At 38.0% G+C, this 17,167-nt stretch overlaps 3 protein-coding genes across 4 annotated transcripts; all 3 read right to left on the bottom strand.

The window, feature by feature from the left end:
- Positions 1-4,597, bottom strand: LOC104751903 (glycine-rich domain-containing protein 1). The gene is made up of 8 exons (XM_010473956.3): positions 3,600-4,597; positions 3,151-3,329; positions 2,946-3,069; positions 2,142-2,852; positions 1,507-2,051; positions 1,234-1,426; positions 975-1,130; positions 1-898 (listed from the first exon to the last, which is right to left on the bottom strand). The coding sequence occupies exons 2-8, from the start codon at positions 3,312-3,314 to the stop codon at positions 233-235; spliced, it is 2,559 nt and encodes an 852-aa protein (XP_010472258.1). The 5' UTR covers positions 3,315-3,329; positions 3,600-4,597; the 3' UTR covers positions 1-232.
- An 82-nt stretch (positions 4,598-4,679) lies between these two features.
- On the bottom strand, positions 4,680-5,764 carry LOC104751902 (protein BRICK 1). The gene is made up of 2 exons (XM_010473955.3): positions 5,498-5,764; positions 4,680-5,048 (listed from the first exon to the last, which is right to left on the bottom strand). Exons 1-2 carry the CDS (start codon positions 5,628-5,630, stop codon positions 4,924-4,926), a joined length of 258 nt encoding a protein of 85 aa, XP_010472257.1. The 5' UTR covers positions 5,631-5,764; the 3' UTR covers positions 4,680-4,923.
- A 1,740-nt stretch (positions 5,765-7,504) lies between these two features.
- LOC104751901 (agamous-like MADS-box protein AGL17) lies at positions 7,505-15,459 on the bottom strand. 2 transcript variants are annotated; one of them, XR_015584831.1, is made up of 8 exons: positions 15,094-15,459; positions 13,953-14,031; positions 13,760-13,821; positions 8,622-8,721; positions 8,491-8,532; positions 8,147-8,230; positions 7,820-8,011; positions 7,505-7,755 (listed from the first exon to the last, which is right to left on the bottom strand). XR_015584831.1 is itself a non-coding variant. In XM_087492051.1 (8 exons), exons 1-7 carry the CDS (start codon positions 15,273-15,275, stop codon positions 7,877-7,879), a joined length of 684 nt encoding a protein of 227 aa, XP_087348177.1. In that variant the 5' UTR covers positions 15,276-15,455; the 3' UTR covers positions 7,505-7,755; positions 7,854-7,876. The 2 variants fall into 2 exon arrangements, 1 of the variants encoding a protein (XP_087348177.1); XM_087492051.1 differs by having other exon boundaries at positions 7,854-8,011; positions 15,094-15,455.
- Positions 15,460-17,167: the final 1,708 nt, after the last annotated feature.

The raw sequence follows: 17,167 nt of genomic DNA, 5'->3' as shown, positions 1-17,167 counted from the left end.
TAAGATCTTTAACACACCATTTATTGCATAAACAAACAACAAGTACAAACTTTATTTATATTTTACAAGTTTGCTATTAAGCCACAAACGGCGTTGTCGGGGGCGTTTGCTTCACCACTTTCACTAGTAAACAAACTTCATGCCACCGCAACTGCCTCCATAGCACGGTTACTACTGAACACCATGTTTCCGTGTACTCTCTACTAGGCCACCCACCACCACAACTACCAGATTATGCTGCTTTCACCATGTTTCCGCATTCACCGCTACAACCACCGCCGCAGCCGCTTGCATTTGCTGCTTTCACCATGTTTCCGCAACCACCGCCACAACCCCCACCACAACCCCCGCCGCAGCCACTGCCGCCGCCGCAACCGCTAGCTTTTGCTGCTTTCATCATGTCTCCGCATTCTCCACTACAACCACTTCCGCAACCACTAGCTTTCACTGCTTTCACCATGTCCCCGCATTCTCCACTGCAACCACTGCCACAACCGCTAGCATTTGCTGCTTTCACCATATCTCCACATTCACCGCTACATCCACTACCACAGCCGCTAGCATTTGCTGCTATGTTCACCATATCTCCGCATTCTCCACTACAACCACTGCCGCAACCACTAGCATTAGCTGCTTTCATCATGTTTCCGCATTCACCGCTACAGCCACCTCCGCAGCCGCTGCCTTTTTCAGGAGCTATGATAGCAGCTGCAGTCCCCACATTAGTGGAGTCTGCATTCATTTTATTTTCTGTCACAGCTACAAGTTTAGTCTGTTTGCTTTCCTCTTTTACGTCTTTGGTTCCGACAGTGACGCCATCAAAACCTCCTTTCTTCAGAACAGCATTGAGTATGAAAGCAGATACGATTCCAGGCAAAACCAACCAATTCTCTTTTACCTGCATATTGAATAACAGAGTCAAAATGAGCATGGAGAAGATAAAGAAGAAGTAACATTCCAGATTTCACACTTGCCTCAATGGAACCAAATTTCATATCAACCAATCCCACAGCGTTTCCATATGGATGTTGCTTAGAAAATTCCACAAGAGTCATGAAATCTTGATCACTTCTAAGATTTGCGCAGTGTTTTGGTTCATAATCTAGCTTCCTCCCCGAGAAAACTTTCACCTGCAAACCAATAAAAAGCATTGCATCATTGGAGTCTATTACGTTGTCAAAAACAAGAAGATTACTCTCTTTTTAATTGGAGTGATGAAATAATGGAATATACCACTCGAGGACCCAAAAGCTCGAAGAGCGGAATAACTGCACTGGAGGGGTTCATTTTTTTAAGTGACCATTTCGAGTCCAGCAAAGACCAGAAACTACCAGTATAATCCGCAAGCACGTGAGTTTCACCAGAGTCTGTCTCGCCAATCACTTGTCTTTGATCATGTTTAAGTACTGCTCCACCAGTAGAGTTCCTAAAACACAACAAAGAGGTGATCACAGCAGAAAAAACGTGTTTAGTTTTCAAGAGAGAGTGTTGTTTCAAACGCCATACCTCATTTGAAGTCTGATCACCTCTGCTTGTGTTTCATCAACAATGTGTGTTGAGCTCTTAGCAAGACGGGACTTCCCCATGATTGGAAAGAAGCAAGAGCCTTTGCACGATGGTCTTGATTGAACCATGTGTAAGACTGATGGACTGCGTATTGGTGGAGTAAACGAGACAGCGACTCGCAGGCTGATGGGTTTTTGATCTGCTTTGCTACCTTTGCTGGGTGTTAACTCCAGCCACTTTTCCACAGAGAGTTGAGTCGTTACTGGAAATAGAAACTCCTTTAGTGATAAAGAAGCATAACCCAAGTTTTTAGGCTCTCTCGAAACTGGTATCTTAGACGGTGAAGAGGAAACAAGTTTGAAAACAAGCTCTCCTGTAGGTTCACACTGGAAAGTAGCAACTTGCTTTTCCCCAACCTCGGATAAAATGGTCAGTCTACGTTCAGCATTGAAAAGAGAATCAGGCTGGGTTTTACTGAACAGAACCGAGAGCCTTCCCTTATGTCCATCTGGTATGTTTTTAATCCCAATTATCTCCAAGAGGACCTGAAGGACACAAAAGGATCACATCACCACAACTGCAATTACCTCGATATAATCAAGAGACAACCACAGAAAAAGGATAAAAAAAACTACCTCAACAACTTCCACCTCTTGAAATTGGATTAAATTCTGGAAATTATCTTTTGCAGTTGATTCTTTGGCGAAAACATCAGAAACATAAGGAGAAGTGGTGACAGGTGTAGGCGTTTTGCCTCTATGCATTGCACCGGCTTTCCAGTACCTTGTACCAAAAGTCTCCTCCCATTGTGCAGTAGTCTTAGAAAAACCGGTATCGAGCTTCTTACCTTTGCCTCGGTCAGAATCTGTGTCATCATGCTCCAACACCTTACTAATGAGCTTCTCCATATCATCACAGTAAGAAACTGGATGCAGTTGATGCGTGTGCCAGATAAGGTCAACATCATAAGTCGGAACACAAAACCGTTTTAAAGACCTCTCTCTGTTCGTCTTAATCAGATACAGAAAGCCCTTATATCTAGCAACAGCTTCTTGCAGAAAAATGTCATTGTTTACATGGGACCTCGAAACCTGGTAGTAAAATGGGCTCTGCCTCTTAACAGCTGAAACAAGATCATATTTGGTGCACTTCTCGAGAGCTAAAGATTTCGTAGCGATGTCCTCCGAGTCTATGTTAATCAAGTCTAGCTCATAAGGTTCCTCAGGATACAATCTTTTCCATAAATCTTCAGTTTTCAATTTGCAGTTCCCATTAACAGAAGATACAACTCCAGAATTGTCGAGAACTCTCCCGTAAAATTGCTCACAGTCAGACTTATACCTCACCTGGATGGAATTTAAACATAATGAAGAAATCACTCAAAACATCTAACAACAAAGTCAAAGTTCTTCCTATCGATAATTCCATATTAAACTTACCGGATTAAGCCTGTGGCAATGCCAAACCCATTCACAATCAAGAGGAGGGACCAAAGGCCCTTCACCAACCGATGATGATGACTCGGAGTATTTGGCAAGCAAAGGAAGCCAACAAGCATTGTACCTGAACAATCACCAAATTTAAATCACTTTAACATTTTAAAAGCTATACAAACATAGAATCGAACCAAAGAAAGAAATAAACCTGTAGATAGCTTTTTCGAGTTCAGGGCCATCGTAAAGCCATCGGTTCCTATCAACAGTTGCGAGGAACAGAAGCTGTTGCTTAGCCGCAGCTAATAAGTCAACGCTTATCTCTATCTTCTGAGCTCCAAGCCACTCCAATTCATGATCTTTCTCCTTATCCATCACTTCAAATTCAACCTTTTCAAAAAGATCACAAACAACACTTATCAATTTGCATCCGACTCTAAGCAAATCAAATATGTGATTACCGTTGACCTAATTTAAAACCTAAAAATTTGATCTTTATCTAATCAATTGCATAAAACTTTATGAATTTGAAAGATCAACACTCCGGGAGAATTAAACCCAATTTTTTTATTTTTCAATTCGGATCAAATTTAATCAACGAAGTCGGTGGCACAAGCAGCAACTGACTAGCATAAAGGATCAAACGGGTAAAAAACTCACCTCCGATCGCCGGAAACTTCACTTCTTCGCCTGAGAATTTATCCGATCACTGAGAGAAAAAGCTTTACGATGATGATGATGATGAACAGCAACTTACAAAGGCTGCTACTTATAGTTACAGCGACTTCGAAATCAACGATACACAGGGGAGTTGTTAAATGGCATATATGCCCCTATATCACATAAGCGACAAGCCTAGACCAACTGTACTTTTAACGTGTAGTATACGCATCGGATAATCGAATCCAATGTACTAAACCGGACTTAACCACACCGGTTTTGATCAGTCGAATCCAACGATCTTTGTCCCTCCAGATGAATCAGAACCGGTTTAGTACACTTTGTAGTAGTAGCCTGTCTTTGACAACCTTATTTGCTGCTTTTGGTCTGGCACTCTTCAAAGTCTCGTCCAGCCATTGTCCTCCAGACACAGCAAAATTAAATTCAGACAAAACAATTGCCGAGTTCAGAATGTTTAAGATAAGAGTCTGAAACGGCCAAGGAACTCAGCTCTCTCCGTTTAGTTTGCTTTTCGGACTCTTTAGGAGCAGCTAAAGCACTGTTTGAGATCCAGTGAGGAATCCATATAGCTCCTACTAGCCTTACCAAAGCTTCTCTCATCTTCTCACAAGGGACATCAATGGACAACTTCTTTGCAAAAAAACTAATGATCAGTGATCCATGGTCTACAGAGGTTTTGTGGTTTAGCCGCTTAGGTACCGGAAAACAGCATAACAGTCAAACAACAATGGCTTGGATCTTTGGTCCGTCCACGACCCCTTGCGGGTGATCTCATAATTCCTACAGGGTGGAGACCATGGAGCCAGTCTTGATGAATCTAAGTCACAAATGCAACAGAATCTAATGGGGGAAAAGAGATTGATACATGAGCTTTTTCAGATCCTTCTTCCTTCATTGATGGAAAAGCAAAAAGGGGTAACAACAGGGTTTAACATGTGTTCCACCGCATCAAGTGAAGAGAAAAGACGAATATACAAATCCGATGCATTGAAGATGGAAACTGGATACCTCAAGCAAAGTTTATAAATCAACAGCAAAAAGAAGCAGAACTCCCAAGAGTTTAATGAAATGATTTGTCATTCAAAAGAGATCTTAATAGACAGACACAAGATACACAGAGTTATGAATGGATTCATATTTTTAAGCTACCAGATTACTTACTACAGGTCTACAGCTATGGGAAGAAAGAAAAAGAATCATTCAATGGTACAACATTCAACAAAAGATGCTTCTTACGATTAAGCCAAAGGCTCAGACTCAGGTTTCGGTTTCCATTTCAACAGAGATATCAGCTATGCGTGGTTCACGTAGCAAACAGAGAAGGATTAGCTGTGGCGGTACTCACTTGCACCTCCAGCATTTCCAAGCGACGTTCCAACAGATCCAACTTCTCATTCAAAGATGCCAACTTGCTCTTTGTGGTCGATTCTGATTAAAAAAAACACACACACACACAAGAAAATTACATCAACTCCCTCACATTTATCAAATTAGCTCAAGACAGAAAGTTTCATCAACACACAACCAGCTAGAATTGAAGCTAAGAAAAAGATCATTACAAAGATCTCTCCTCAACCCCTGGATCTAAAGAACATGTGAAGTCAAAAAGGATCACAAATTAGATAACGCCCAAACGAATCAACATAGAACTCGAAACCAATACATATGCAATCTGATCATCTCATCTCAAACACCAAAAAAGTCGGAGTTTTTCATATAACCCACCACCAAAATCAATCTCCACAACCATCAAAAACCTTCCTTTGACCAAAAACCCTAAACAAAGTTTCTAAATTTAGCATAGAATAAACACAGACAACTCCAAAATTGGACGAAGAATTCAAAACCCAACACAGAGAAATTAAAGTGAGGTTTACCGAATTGGACGAGGAATTCGAAGAGACGACGAACATTGAGAGAGATGTGTGAGATGAATTCTCGATTCTCCCAATCTGCTTGAACAGCGATTCCTACGTTTACTGCATTCGTGATCCCTCCTGCTTTCGCCATTATTAACTCTCTCTTCTTCCACAAGACACACACGCACACAATGATACTCACAGATTTCAAATTCTGCAGCTTTTTTATTTTGGATTTACCTTTTTTCCGATTCAAGCCAGCTGGGAAAAAAATGATTGATCAGTCGATTAGAAGAGGGTCACCTTCTTTTTCTTTGGTTTCTCAAAAAAGATTCTGAATTTTTATCGTCCATTTCCTCGTAGGTTGTTTTCTTCTTTTAGATGATGTGTGATTTGACGAAGAAGATGAAGTAAGATTAGAAGAACAAACGGGTGTTATATGAAAGAATTGACACAAATTAAGGGGCTAATTTGTAATTTCTGATATTTGGTATGTTATTTAGTGAAATGTTATAGATTTTTCATTTGGGTGGGCCGGTTTGGTTTAATATTTTTCTATGTTGCGTAGTTTAGTGTTCAATCTTTTTCGTTCTATTCAAATGTCACTATCAATTAAAGATTAAAGATTGAGCAATTCTTGGTTCTTAGTACATTTTAAACTATTACAACAACAACAGAAAAGGAGAGAAGAAAAGTGAATACTATTACAACCAATCTTTAGTCTTTGGATTCAAGATGAGTCTAGTGGACTATATATATATGTATGTATTTTTTTTTTTTTTTTGATAAAATATATCTATGTATCGAACATCATCATGTATATATATCATGTTGTACTTACTTGTTTATACTATACACTTATTATAGTGTTTGTTCCCGGCATTCACATCTATTCAGAATAATTCGAAGTTATACTTTTATCTATGAGATGTAAATCGTTGCCTATACTGCTAGACAACAACGTAAATTACGTAACTCTGTGTTTTTGAACCCTATGTTTAGGTTATACATAATTGTATTTGGAAAGATCGATCATGAGATTATAGTTTTTTTTTGTTTCTACTCCACCTAGCTTGTTTGATTTCGCATCATCATGAGATTATTATTATTAGTATATATTTTTTGTTTTGAATACGACCAAAGGACATAGTGGATAAAGAGATATGTTAAACAATGTGCTTTTGTTATGTTAGTCATTTAAACACCGCTACTTTCTAGGAGATTTCTTTTGCATCGTGTCGATGTACTGGATTTTAATTAATAAACATACATCTCGATTTTGTTGGCCTCATTTTACCTGAAACGACAATACCCTAAACTTTTGCTTTTACCAATTTTCCCTAAACTAAAGAACCCAATAATCTCAACTAAATCTCCCTTTACTAAAATATCTCGATGATTAATCTGTTCTAAGTTTTCTTTTAAAAAGTTTGATGAATCTAACATATATGTCAATAAATATGTTGTGACTTGTGTGCGTAGCTAAGTAGTTTTTGCTTAATGGTTTAGTTTTGTAGTTTGTACGTACTGGTACGTCAAGAGTTTCCTTATCTATTGGGTTCTCCTAACTGTCAATCAAGAACTCTCCTGTGTAGTCTTCCATTCGAGTCAGCTCAACTAAATTAGGGGTTACTAAACACACACACACACACACAAAACATAAAAAGCACAAAACTGAGCCAATTTTAGGTTTTAAACATAGTGAATTAATCCTTGTTAAATATATAATACATGGTAGCTTATTACTTTTTAAACTTCATAGGATCAAAAAAAAAAAAAATTAGTTCCGTGATTTAGTTTTTTTCTTCTATTTCTGAGAAATTATATAAATTTGATTAAAGTCGAATTTGAACTATACGAAAACGGACCATAATATAATCTAATGGTTTGTGCTAGTATCGATGGTGGGTCGATCACCATCCTGATTCAAATCCGTATAATGAACCAAAATACTCACATACCAAACCGACCTATATGAAACTCAGCTTTACTCTAACAATATAAACGTACCGAATGAAAAAGAAAAACTGAAATATGCACAACAAATAGAAATGAAACGAAATCGATATTCAAATGAGCATCATGCACTCTACTTAACTATATCGTATGTTTTTATCATATATATCTAATTAATATATACTTGAAATCACATGAGAAAGCCAATAAAAAAGAATATAATCGTGGAGCTGTTCCATTGACCATTGATTGCACTATATCGTACAAAATCAAACCGTCGGTTTGTTCTCCGTCATGATTACACTCGCACTTACTTCTGCCTGAAAGCATATTGACATAGTTAAACGACGTACGTGTCCCTCCTCATATATAATATGTACGTACATTTGAAATGCTTTTGAGATAGTCAAGAACGAACAAGTTGTTATATCTTTTACGATCTTAGCTCTTTGATGAAGTCTCATAATGGGACTGCTCAGGCTGGCTTAGCTGCAGCCTAACCTCTGCATGGGATTCATCAACTGCATCTACTAGCTCATGATTTCCCAATCCATTTTTGTTTGACTTTGCATTAGCCTGTAAGATCATTACCACAGTAACACTTTTGTAACTAATTAATATCTCTATAAGTTGTCTACTTTCAACTAGCTAGGATCTCAAGGATTTATAAGATGCAACTTGAAGTAATGAATTTTATTGTTTCCATTTTACCTTCTTGTATAGTTCGACGTTTTCCTGATGAATCCTTTGTACTTTTCTCGACAATTCGAGGTTTTCATGATGAACAAGATTCCTCTGCAAAATATTAAAAAGCAGTTATATAAATGATATAACATCGATTATGTGTTACGACTTACGGGTAAACAATTGTTTGTGTACTGTCAAAGTTCAACACAACATCGTTAGTATCTTTTCTCTCACTGAAAATAGTTTTCTTAGAAGAGTTACTGTTTGCATTTTATCACATTTGCAAATTAAGACTTTATAAATAGAAAACGTAATAATTAGGGGTTTGATTATTCCTCATCTTAACTGGCCGGTACGTATAACGTTACCTTTCTAGTTAGTTCTTTGATTTCGTTGGTCAAAATTAGTTCCTGCGAGGTTCGAAAAGATTGATTAGTTTGAATTTCATTGTTCCAACACGAACGAGCTAGAGGACTCATACATATAGATTAATATTTACCTTTTTCATACGAATTCCACGTAAACTCATTTCAAGTTGGCTCTCTAGATTGTGCAATTCCTTAACGCCCAAACCATTTAGTTGCTCTCCGGTTAGTTGCCTGTTTTATTACAAAAGATCATTGCAGATAATATATACATGGCGTGACCATAACTGGTTTAACCTGCCCGACTAATTCCAAAAATAAACCAACCCGACAAAGAAAGCATGCTCCACCGAGTTTTCAACATAAACATGACGATATGTACATTATATGTATGCATCTTTTTAAAAGGAACTTATTAGAGACATAAGATCCATTTTGTTAAAAATATATGTATATGTAACCGAAGACATTTTAAATGCACCAATTTTTAGCAAATTAAAATAAAGAGAGCAAGTTTTAGTTAGGCACCAAGTGAGAACATATCAACACGACTACACTAGTACATAAGCTAAAGTTAATTCACTCATTACCTATTAGTTTCGATTTTAAAACTCATGATTACTCACAATTGTATAAGCAAAGTACGTGTATGGAAAACTTGTATTATACATGTGTGTTACAATATATATAGTAATGAGTAATAGGGTTTTTATCAATCACTAATTATAACATTACCCCTTAATATATATCTCTCTTCTATACACCCTCTCAAGATGGAGGAAGACTTTTGACTCCAATTTTGTGATTTAGGTCGAGAAACCGAACAGGAGGTAATGGTTTAGTAAGAGAGTCCGCGAGTTGATCATCATCCGAGATGTGAGCAACTCGCAATGTGCCAGACTGAATGTGCTCACGGACAAAATGATAACCTAGAGCCACATGCTTCTTCTTCGAATGGAAAATTGGGTTTGCACAGAGATATGTAGCTCCCATATTATCACAATAAATGACCGGAGCAGTAGGTAGTGTGATTCCCATTTCTGATAAAAAGAGAGCATATCCACCGTAGTTCAGAAGCCGTATTCGCAACAGCAAGATACTCCGCCTTAGTCGATGATCGTGATATGCTCCTCTGTTTCTTTGAAGACCACGAAACCGGACTTCCCCCAGAATACACAATGTACGCATATGTGGACACATAATTCGTTTTATCCCTGCCCCAATCTGCATCTGAGAATGCATGAACTGTCAGTGGGGCATCATTGCGCAGAAAAATACCAAGTGTGCGCGTCCCTGCGAGATACCGTAGGACCCTCTTTGCAGCCTGCCAATGTTCATTAGTCGGTTTATACATAAACTGAGAGAGACGATTTACCGGAAATGCTATGTCAGGACGCGTAAAAGCCAAATACTATAAACTCCCAACAACCATCCTATACTTTGTGACATCCGCGAGTGGTGTACCGGAGAAGACAGTGAGCTTCGTCGAAGTAGACATTGGCGTAGGAACAGGCTTGGACGCAAGCATGTTGGTTTTAGCAAGAAGATCAGTGATGTACTTCCGTTGCATTAAGTGAAGACTCTTGGATGTCCTTGTGGCCTCAATACCCAAGAAGTAACTCAAAGGGCCAAGATCCTTTAGGGAAAAACGTTGAGCCAACAACATATGAAACTGATGAACCAAAGAGCTTGGGCCTGCAATTATTATATCATTTACATACACTAACACATAGACCATGTTTGCATATGAATAAAGAGTTGTCAGCCAGAGACGTCTTGAAACCGGAGTTAACAAGAAACCGTCTTAATTCCTGATACCACGCCCTTGGGGCCTGTTTTAAACCGTACAATGCTTTCTGCAGCTTACACACATGATGTGGACGATCCCGATCAACAAAACCAGGCGACTAAGAAACATAAACCCCATCCTCTAGAGTTCCTTGAAGAAAAGCATTGTTGATATCTACTTGATGTATAGCCCAATTTCGTTTCACCGCCGTTTCAAGCACAATACGAATGGTTGTAGTTTTAATAACAGGACTAAAGGTCTCCGAGTAGTCAAGACCATACTCTTTCCGAAAACCGCTAGCCACAAGTCGTGCTTTGTACCTATCAGTCGATCCATCGGGTTTATACTTGATAGTTAAAATCCACTTACATGGAATGACATGTTGTGCAGGTTTGGAGGCTCCAAGTCCCAAGAATATTCACGAATTTGAGCATTGATCTCCTCCACCATTGCATTGCGCCACCATGGATCCTTCAAAGCCTCGGCAACCGACGTTGGAATAACTGGAAGTGTAGAGACGGTAAGACTGAATTTGGTGTTCGGTTTGGTGATATGATTTTTCGATCGAGTTTGCATAGGATGGTTGTTCTGTTGTGGAGGATTTACAATCGGAGAAGGCAAAGGTGACGGACTCGAGGAGGAGGTGGACGAGGATACTGAACTTGGACCTGGGCTTGTGCTATCAGGTATCGGGCTTGTGATCTGTGGGCTTGGGAGAGTAGCAGAAGATGGGCGATCTTGTGCCTGTTTTGTTCGCAACTCATGAGACCGATCTGGGGACGGAGAGAAAGACGACACGGCAGTGTCAGACGAAGACCGGTGAGCTATCGACGGCAAAGGAGACAGTTGTTGCGGTGACGGAGACGGTGAGGGAGACGTCTTGGGGAGAGCGGAGCACAAAGGCGAGTAAACTGGAGTCGGTGTCGTTGTGACCATCTGGGATGGACAAAACGGAATCGAACTAGAATATGTGGAGGAGGATTGACCAGGAGGCACTGATGGCGGAGCCATAGCAGTTTGTTGAGCAAACGGGAAAATTGTTTCAACAAACTGTACATGGCGAGAGGTGTATAACCGTGTATTTGCGACATCAAGACACAAGTAGGCACTTTGCGTGAGAGAGTACCCAAGGAACACACAAGGCGTGGACTGTGGCTCGAGCTTGTGACGCCGGTAAGGACGAAGCCATGGATAACATACACACCCAAACACACGAAGCTTAAGATAATTCAGTGTGGTATTGAATAGTCGTTGGTACGGTGTATCGCCATGTAGAACATCAGTGGGCATTTGATTGATCAAGTAAACGGCAGTGGCGAAGGCATACGGCCAGTAGGACTGAGGGATAGACGCATGACCAAGGAGGGCAAGTCCCGTTTCAACCACATGCCGATGTTTCCGTTCGGTCACACCGTTATGCTCAGGCGTATGAGGCGGTGAAGTTAGATGAGTGATGCCCTGTGATACCAAGAACGGCCTAAGAGCAATAAACTCTCCTCAATTATCAGAAAATAGAGTGGTGATCTTAGCCTGAAACCGATTCTCCACCAAAGACTTAAAGGCAACAAAAACATCTTTGACTTGGGATTTAAATTTAAGTGGATAGAGCCATGTATATCTTGTGAAATGATCAATAAAAATCAGATAATATTTGAAATTTTCAGAGGAAGTGATTGGAGAAGACCAGACATATGTATAGATGTATTCAAGAGGTTTAGAAGAAGTAATCGTGTTTGTAAAAAATGGGAGTTTATGATTCTTATTGATGAAGCAATCTGAGCAAGACAAATGTTTTTGTGGAGAAGAAGAAAATGGTAAAGAAAATTGAGAAACAATGGTTTTTAAAACTGAAAGAGAGGGATGCCCAAGTCGTAAATGCCATGAACTTAAGTCCGTTGGTGGAGATGGTGAGACCGAGAACGCCATAATGTAACCACCAGCCATCGGCCACTCATATAATTCGTTTCTAGTTCTGCCTTGGAGTAACTTGACCCTTGTGCTCAGATCCCTCACCTGATATAGTGCCGGATAGAAATGAACTGAAACTTGATTAGTGTTGCATAATCGAAAAACTGATATCAAGTTCATTCGAACATCCGGAACATATAAAATATCTTTGAGATCAAGAGAGCGAGATGAAGTAGGAAGGGAGGTAGAACCGGTATGTGTGATTTTGAGGCCAGAACCATCCGCAATTTGCACCTCCTCACCACCAGTATACGGTTGATGAAGAGACAAGTTGGCAAGATCAGATGTTAAGTGATGTGTGGCACCCGAATCCATGATCCAATTCTCCGGATTATAAGGAGGCACAATAGCCATGTTGGCACGAGGTTGCCTCGGTGTGGAGGGTCCGCCGGAAGGCTGATAGTTTCCACCAGAGGGTTGATAAGAACCACCGGAGGGGAGCTGAGAACACCTCCGCGCACTATGACCAAAGACACCACATAATTGACAACGACCTTGGTAACCTTTGCCATGGGAGCCACGGGAGTTTTGGTGGTGTGAACCACGGGACGGAGGCCGATGTTGACGGGAGGAGTTATTGTTGTTGTTGTTGTTGGAGGGCTTGTAAAAAGCAGCATTGGCCGTGACCGGAACAACGGAGGACGCAGAACCTTGTGTAAGAAGCTTTTACTCATAATTAATGAGTTTTTCATGAATAGCAGGCATGGAGGGAGGCGTTTCATGACCCTCGATCTGTTCAACAAGAGGCTTATAATCCTCAGGAAGCCCACCTAACAGATACTCGATATGTTCTTCATGTTCATATGGCTTACCAAGCATAGCAAGTTGATTGAAACGAACAACCAAACCTTGAACGTATTCATCAACAGTACGAGAACCCTTCCGCCATTGCTTGATCTGTTCTCGAAGCTGTTTGATGTGTCCCCACGTCGGTTTAGCATACGTAGAGGAAAGAAGACTCCATATCTCGGCCGATGTGGAAGCCTTGGAGAGCATGGGTTGGATCTCAATCGAGATCGCACCGATAAGGCTAGCAACAATGAGTTGATTTTACCGTTCCCAAATATTATACTCTGGATTAGGAATAGAAGCTTCACCTTGGAGCACAGTCGCTTCTGGTGCAACCGTGGTGCCATCAAGATACCCGGCAAGACTGTAACTTGCAAGCAAGACACAAACTTGACGGTTCCACATCAGGAAATTGGAAGCGGTGAGCTTGGTGACATTGGACATATTGATGTTATGAAGCTGGGACGCAGAAGCAGGATTGATGACATCAGATGGAGAAGCAGCCATGGTAAGCGAGAGATCGAAGAAACAAGAGATGAAAAGAAAGTAGAGAAGCGGCGGAAAAAAAAAATTTAGGTCTAGGATTTTACTTGCTCTGATACCATGTAAGGAAAGCTTGTATTATACATGTGTGTTACAATATATATAGTGATGAGTAATAGGGTTGTTATCCATCATTAATTACAACATTACCCTTAATATATATCTCTACTCTATAGTACGTACCGATGATTTTCTTGCAATGAGTGCAGTTCTTTCCTCAAAGTTTCAGCCTCTCTTTGCCAAAACTACAATACGCACCACAATCTAAATCATCAACTCTCAAACTCAAGTGGAATAATACAAATATGATTAAGATCTTAACTAGTATAATTGTATTTTCCTCTAATTATGTGTGGTGAGATTCTGTTATACGTACCTTAACTTCTGATGCAGGGTTCACTAGTTGTTGCTGCTCCATCTTGGTCTTATTGAAGCGTTCAATAGTAGATTTCACACTGTACGTTCATTAATTACAAGTTTTTTTTAAACTCAAATAGTTTCATGGAGTAGTATTTATATTTATGGAGCAAAACAGTATAACGTTGGATATAGAAATACGTATTTCTATATCCATTTCTAGTGAAATAATAAACAAATTAAAATCCGTACTTCCTTGGATAGACTTTTACAATCTTTAAAAATTTGTCAAAAGGTTTAAGATTGTTAGCACATAATTAGAAATAAAACGATATAAGTCAGACACACATATCATTCATATATGGTATTCACCGTGCATGGTTTAAGTTTCATATATACCAAATTAAAATTATGGATCTTCAAAAATTATGTGACAAATAAAATGATACAGTCATATATGGCCATATATACTGAGTCACCTGGTCGTTCTAGCATAGTACGATATATATACACAAAATACTGAGATTCATATATATAAAAGTTCATCATTTTACATATCATCTCTAAATGTGAATTTGGTGATTAGTACACTCCTTTTTATTACTCTTTTAGTTTTCCGACGTTGTACTTGTTTGAGCTTTTATTACTAAATATCACCTCTATGTCTCATATGTTTCTAAATTTGGCAAAGATACACCGTAAGTCCAGATACACAATATACAACCAATGATACACATGTCCACACACACAAAATAAGCAATGAGCCTACTTCAAATTAGTTTCTTCATCTTTAAAACTAGTCACCGTCTTTAATTACTATTTGTTTGATTTGTCATCCTCCGTTCAAACTAAGTTTCCTTTGAAAAGATTAAGATTCGTGAGCTATACATAAATCACCCTTATATATACTAAAAAATAGAACATTATATCTGACACTAGATGAACAAACATGTATACTAAAAATGAGAAAATCAAACAACTTAACACAAATTATTGAATTAATCCAACCCTTTAAAGAAAACAATACATTAGATTATATATAAGTAAGTGCTTATATATACTTCCATGTAGTAATAGATATACAAATACATATATACATGTGTATCTACAGGTACGTAGATGTGAGATCTAGGGATATATTGAATGGGGAAGATAGAAACCTGGAGCTGGCAAAGTCATAGAGCTTGTCGGTATTGGAGAAAATGATGAGACCGACCTCGGCATCACAGAGAATAGCAAGTTCTTTAGCTTTCTTGATGAGACCCTTTCTTCTTTTGGAGAAAGTGACTTGCCTACTGGTCGAATCATCAATCTTCTGGATCACAATCTTCCCTCTTCCCATCAATTTTAACTTTGTTCTGATCTTCCTCTTGATCTAGGTTAGCTTCCCTGTTCTAGGGTTTTTTTTTTCTAGATCTTTGCTAGAACAAAGGAAGATGAGAAGAACGAACCAGGAAAAAGAGAGAGAGAAGAAACAGAAAATAGAAGTATGAGTCAACAATCTATTCGAGAAAGAAACAAAGGATTATCTGTTTGAGTCCTTCGTATTGGTTGATACAACTTCTTGAAGGGCTATTTAGTAATGTGCCAATTTATAACCTAAAGATAATGTATTACATATTTTTCATAGAACACATGAGCTAGATAGAAGAATGCCCTATTATAGCTAGAGTACTTACAGGTTAATCAAATTAAATTACATAGCTTCTATATAATATATATTTGCTTAGTATATTGCATAGAATAAAATATATTTGTTTAATTAGTACATATATTGATAAACCAGAAAAATTAAAAAAAATGAAACGAAAACCTAATTTGATATCTTTTTTATTTTTGTCAAAACTTTATTTGACATCTATATTATTACTTTTAAAGTACATTTTCAATAAATAAAAAACCTATTTGTATAAGATATTACAAAAAAAAAAAATGATTTAGACTTAAAGAAAACTATTGTTTGCAGACATATCCCATCAACATAGTACCTAGCTATGGCAAGTTTCCAAATAGGGAAAGTTATTGTACATATAGAAAAACGTAATTAGTTTCATGAGACAGAATCTCCTCAGTAATTATAACTTGGTTCTTTAACTTACCGTTTACAATATTGTAATTTAAAACATATCAAATATTGGTTCCCATGAATTCATGATCTAGTCCAAGTAAACCAAACTAATAATTGGGATTATATTTCCTGTTAAAGTTTTGTTTAATGACCAACGAATATCAACAACTGTTATATATATAGACTAGTATATATACCAATTTATATAAGTAAAGATGTATTATATGGTGGAATTAAATATATAAATGTGTGACAGACGTACACGTGAGAGTAGTAGAAACAGCTCCTGAGAATTGCTAATTAGGAGATGCTTTCGCACGCTCCTCGTCTTCAGCATATATAGATTTCGTAAACCTGATCCATTTCTTTATTACAAATACTATGTTTCGTCTTTCATATACTTTCCAAAAGAAATACGCATCAAGATCTCGAGTTTTCGATGTTGAAGAGAGGATACACTAAACTAACTTGCTTTGATTCAGTGGGACGAGCTTTTGGACCAAAAATGCAAAAAGTTTTATAATCCAAAAATAAAAGTCGGATTGAGCTAGTAGGATATTATATTAGATTAAAGAAAATCTAATTGTAGTATCAAGTTTTTTCAAATCATATCTATTTATATAATTTTGTTAGCTAGTTAGTACTATGTTTTTGAGCTTTCGAATAGTATAGAATTCAATCTCTAATGTCTAAACTATATATATATATATATATATATGTATATGTATATGTATATATGAATATATATTAAACATGTATTTTCCAATATGATTAGTCGTACACATATAACCTATGAAACAATAGTATGATTCATCTTTATATGAATTTATAATAGTTAAGTTCTGAAGTCTCCATCATAGTTTTTAGAAATATGATTATCATACATGCGAAAATCTAGCACTTGTAGATATTAAATTACTACTACTATTAATCTATGCTTAAATTTTGTGAAACCAGTGTTTAAGTAAATTTCTCTTCAGCTTTTTTCCTTAGTGTAAAGTTAGTATCACTAGATTTACTACTGCTAAAGCTTATTAAGAGTTTAGTTTAGGACTGAGACCCAATATGACAATGTATATGGTGACCACATGGGTTTGTTTTCGACCAATCAGATCTCGAGTCTCCAACACACAAATAAGAGTGTGTTTTCTTTTCGTCTTGATTTA

The sequence above is a fragment of the Camelina sativa genome, chromosome 16, assembly GCF_030686135.1.
Source record: "Camelina sativa cultivar CO46 ecotype springtype chromosome 16, ASM3068613v1".
Lineage (NCBI taxonomy): Eukaryota > Viridiplantae > Streptophyta > Magnoliopsida > Brassicales > Brassicaceae > Camelina > Camelina sativa.
This window is presented reverse-complemented; position numbering and strand designations above follow the sequence as displayed.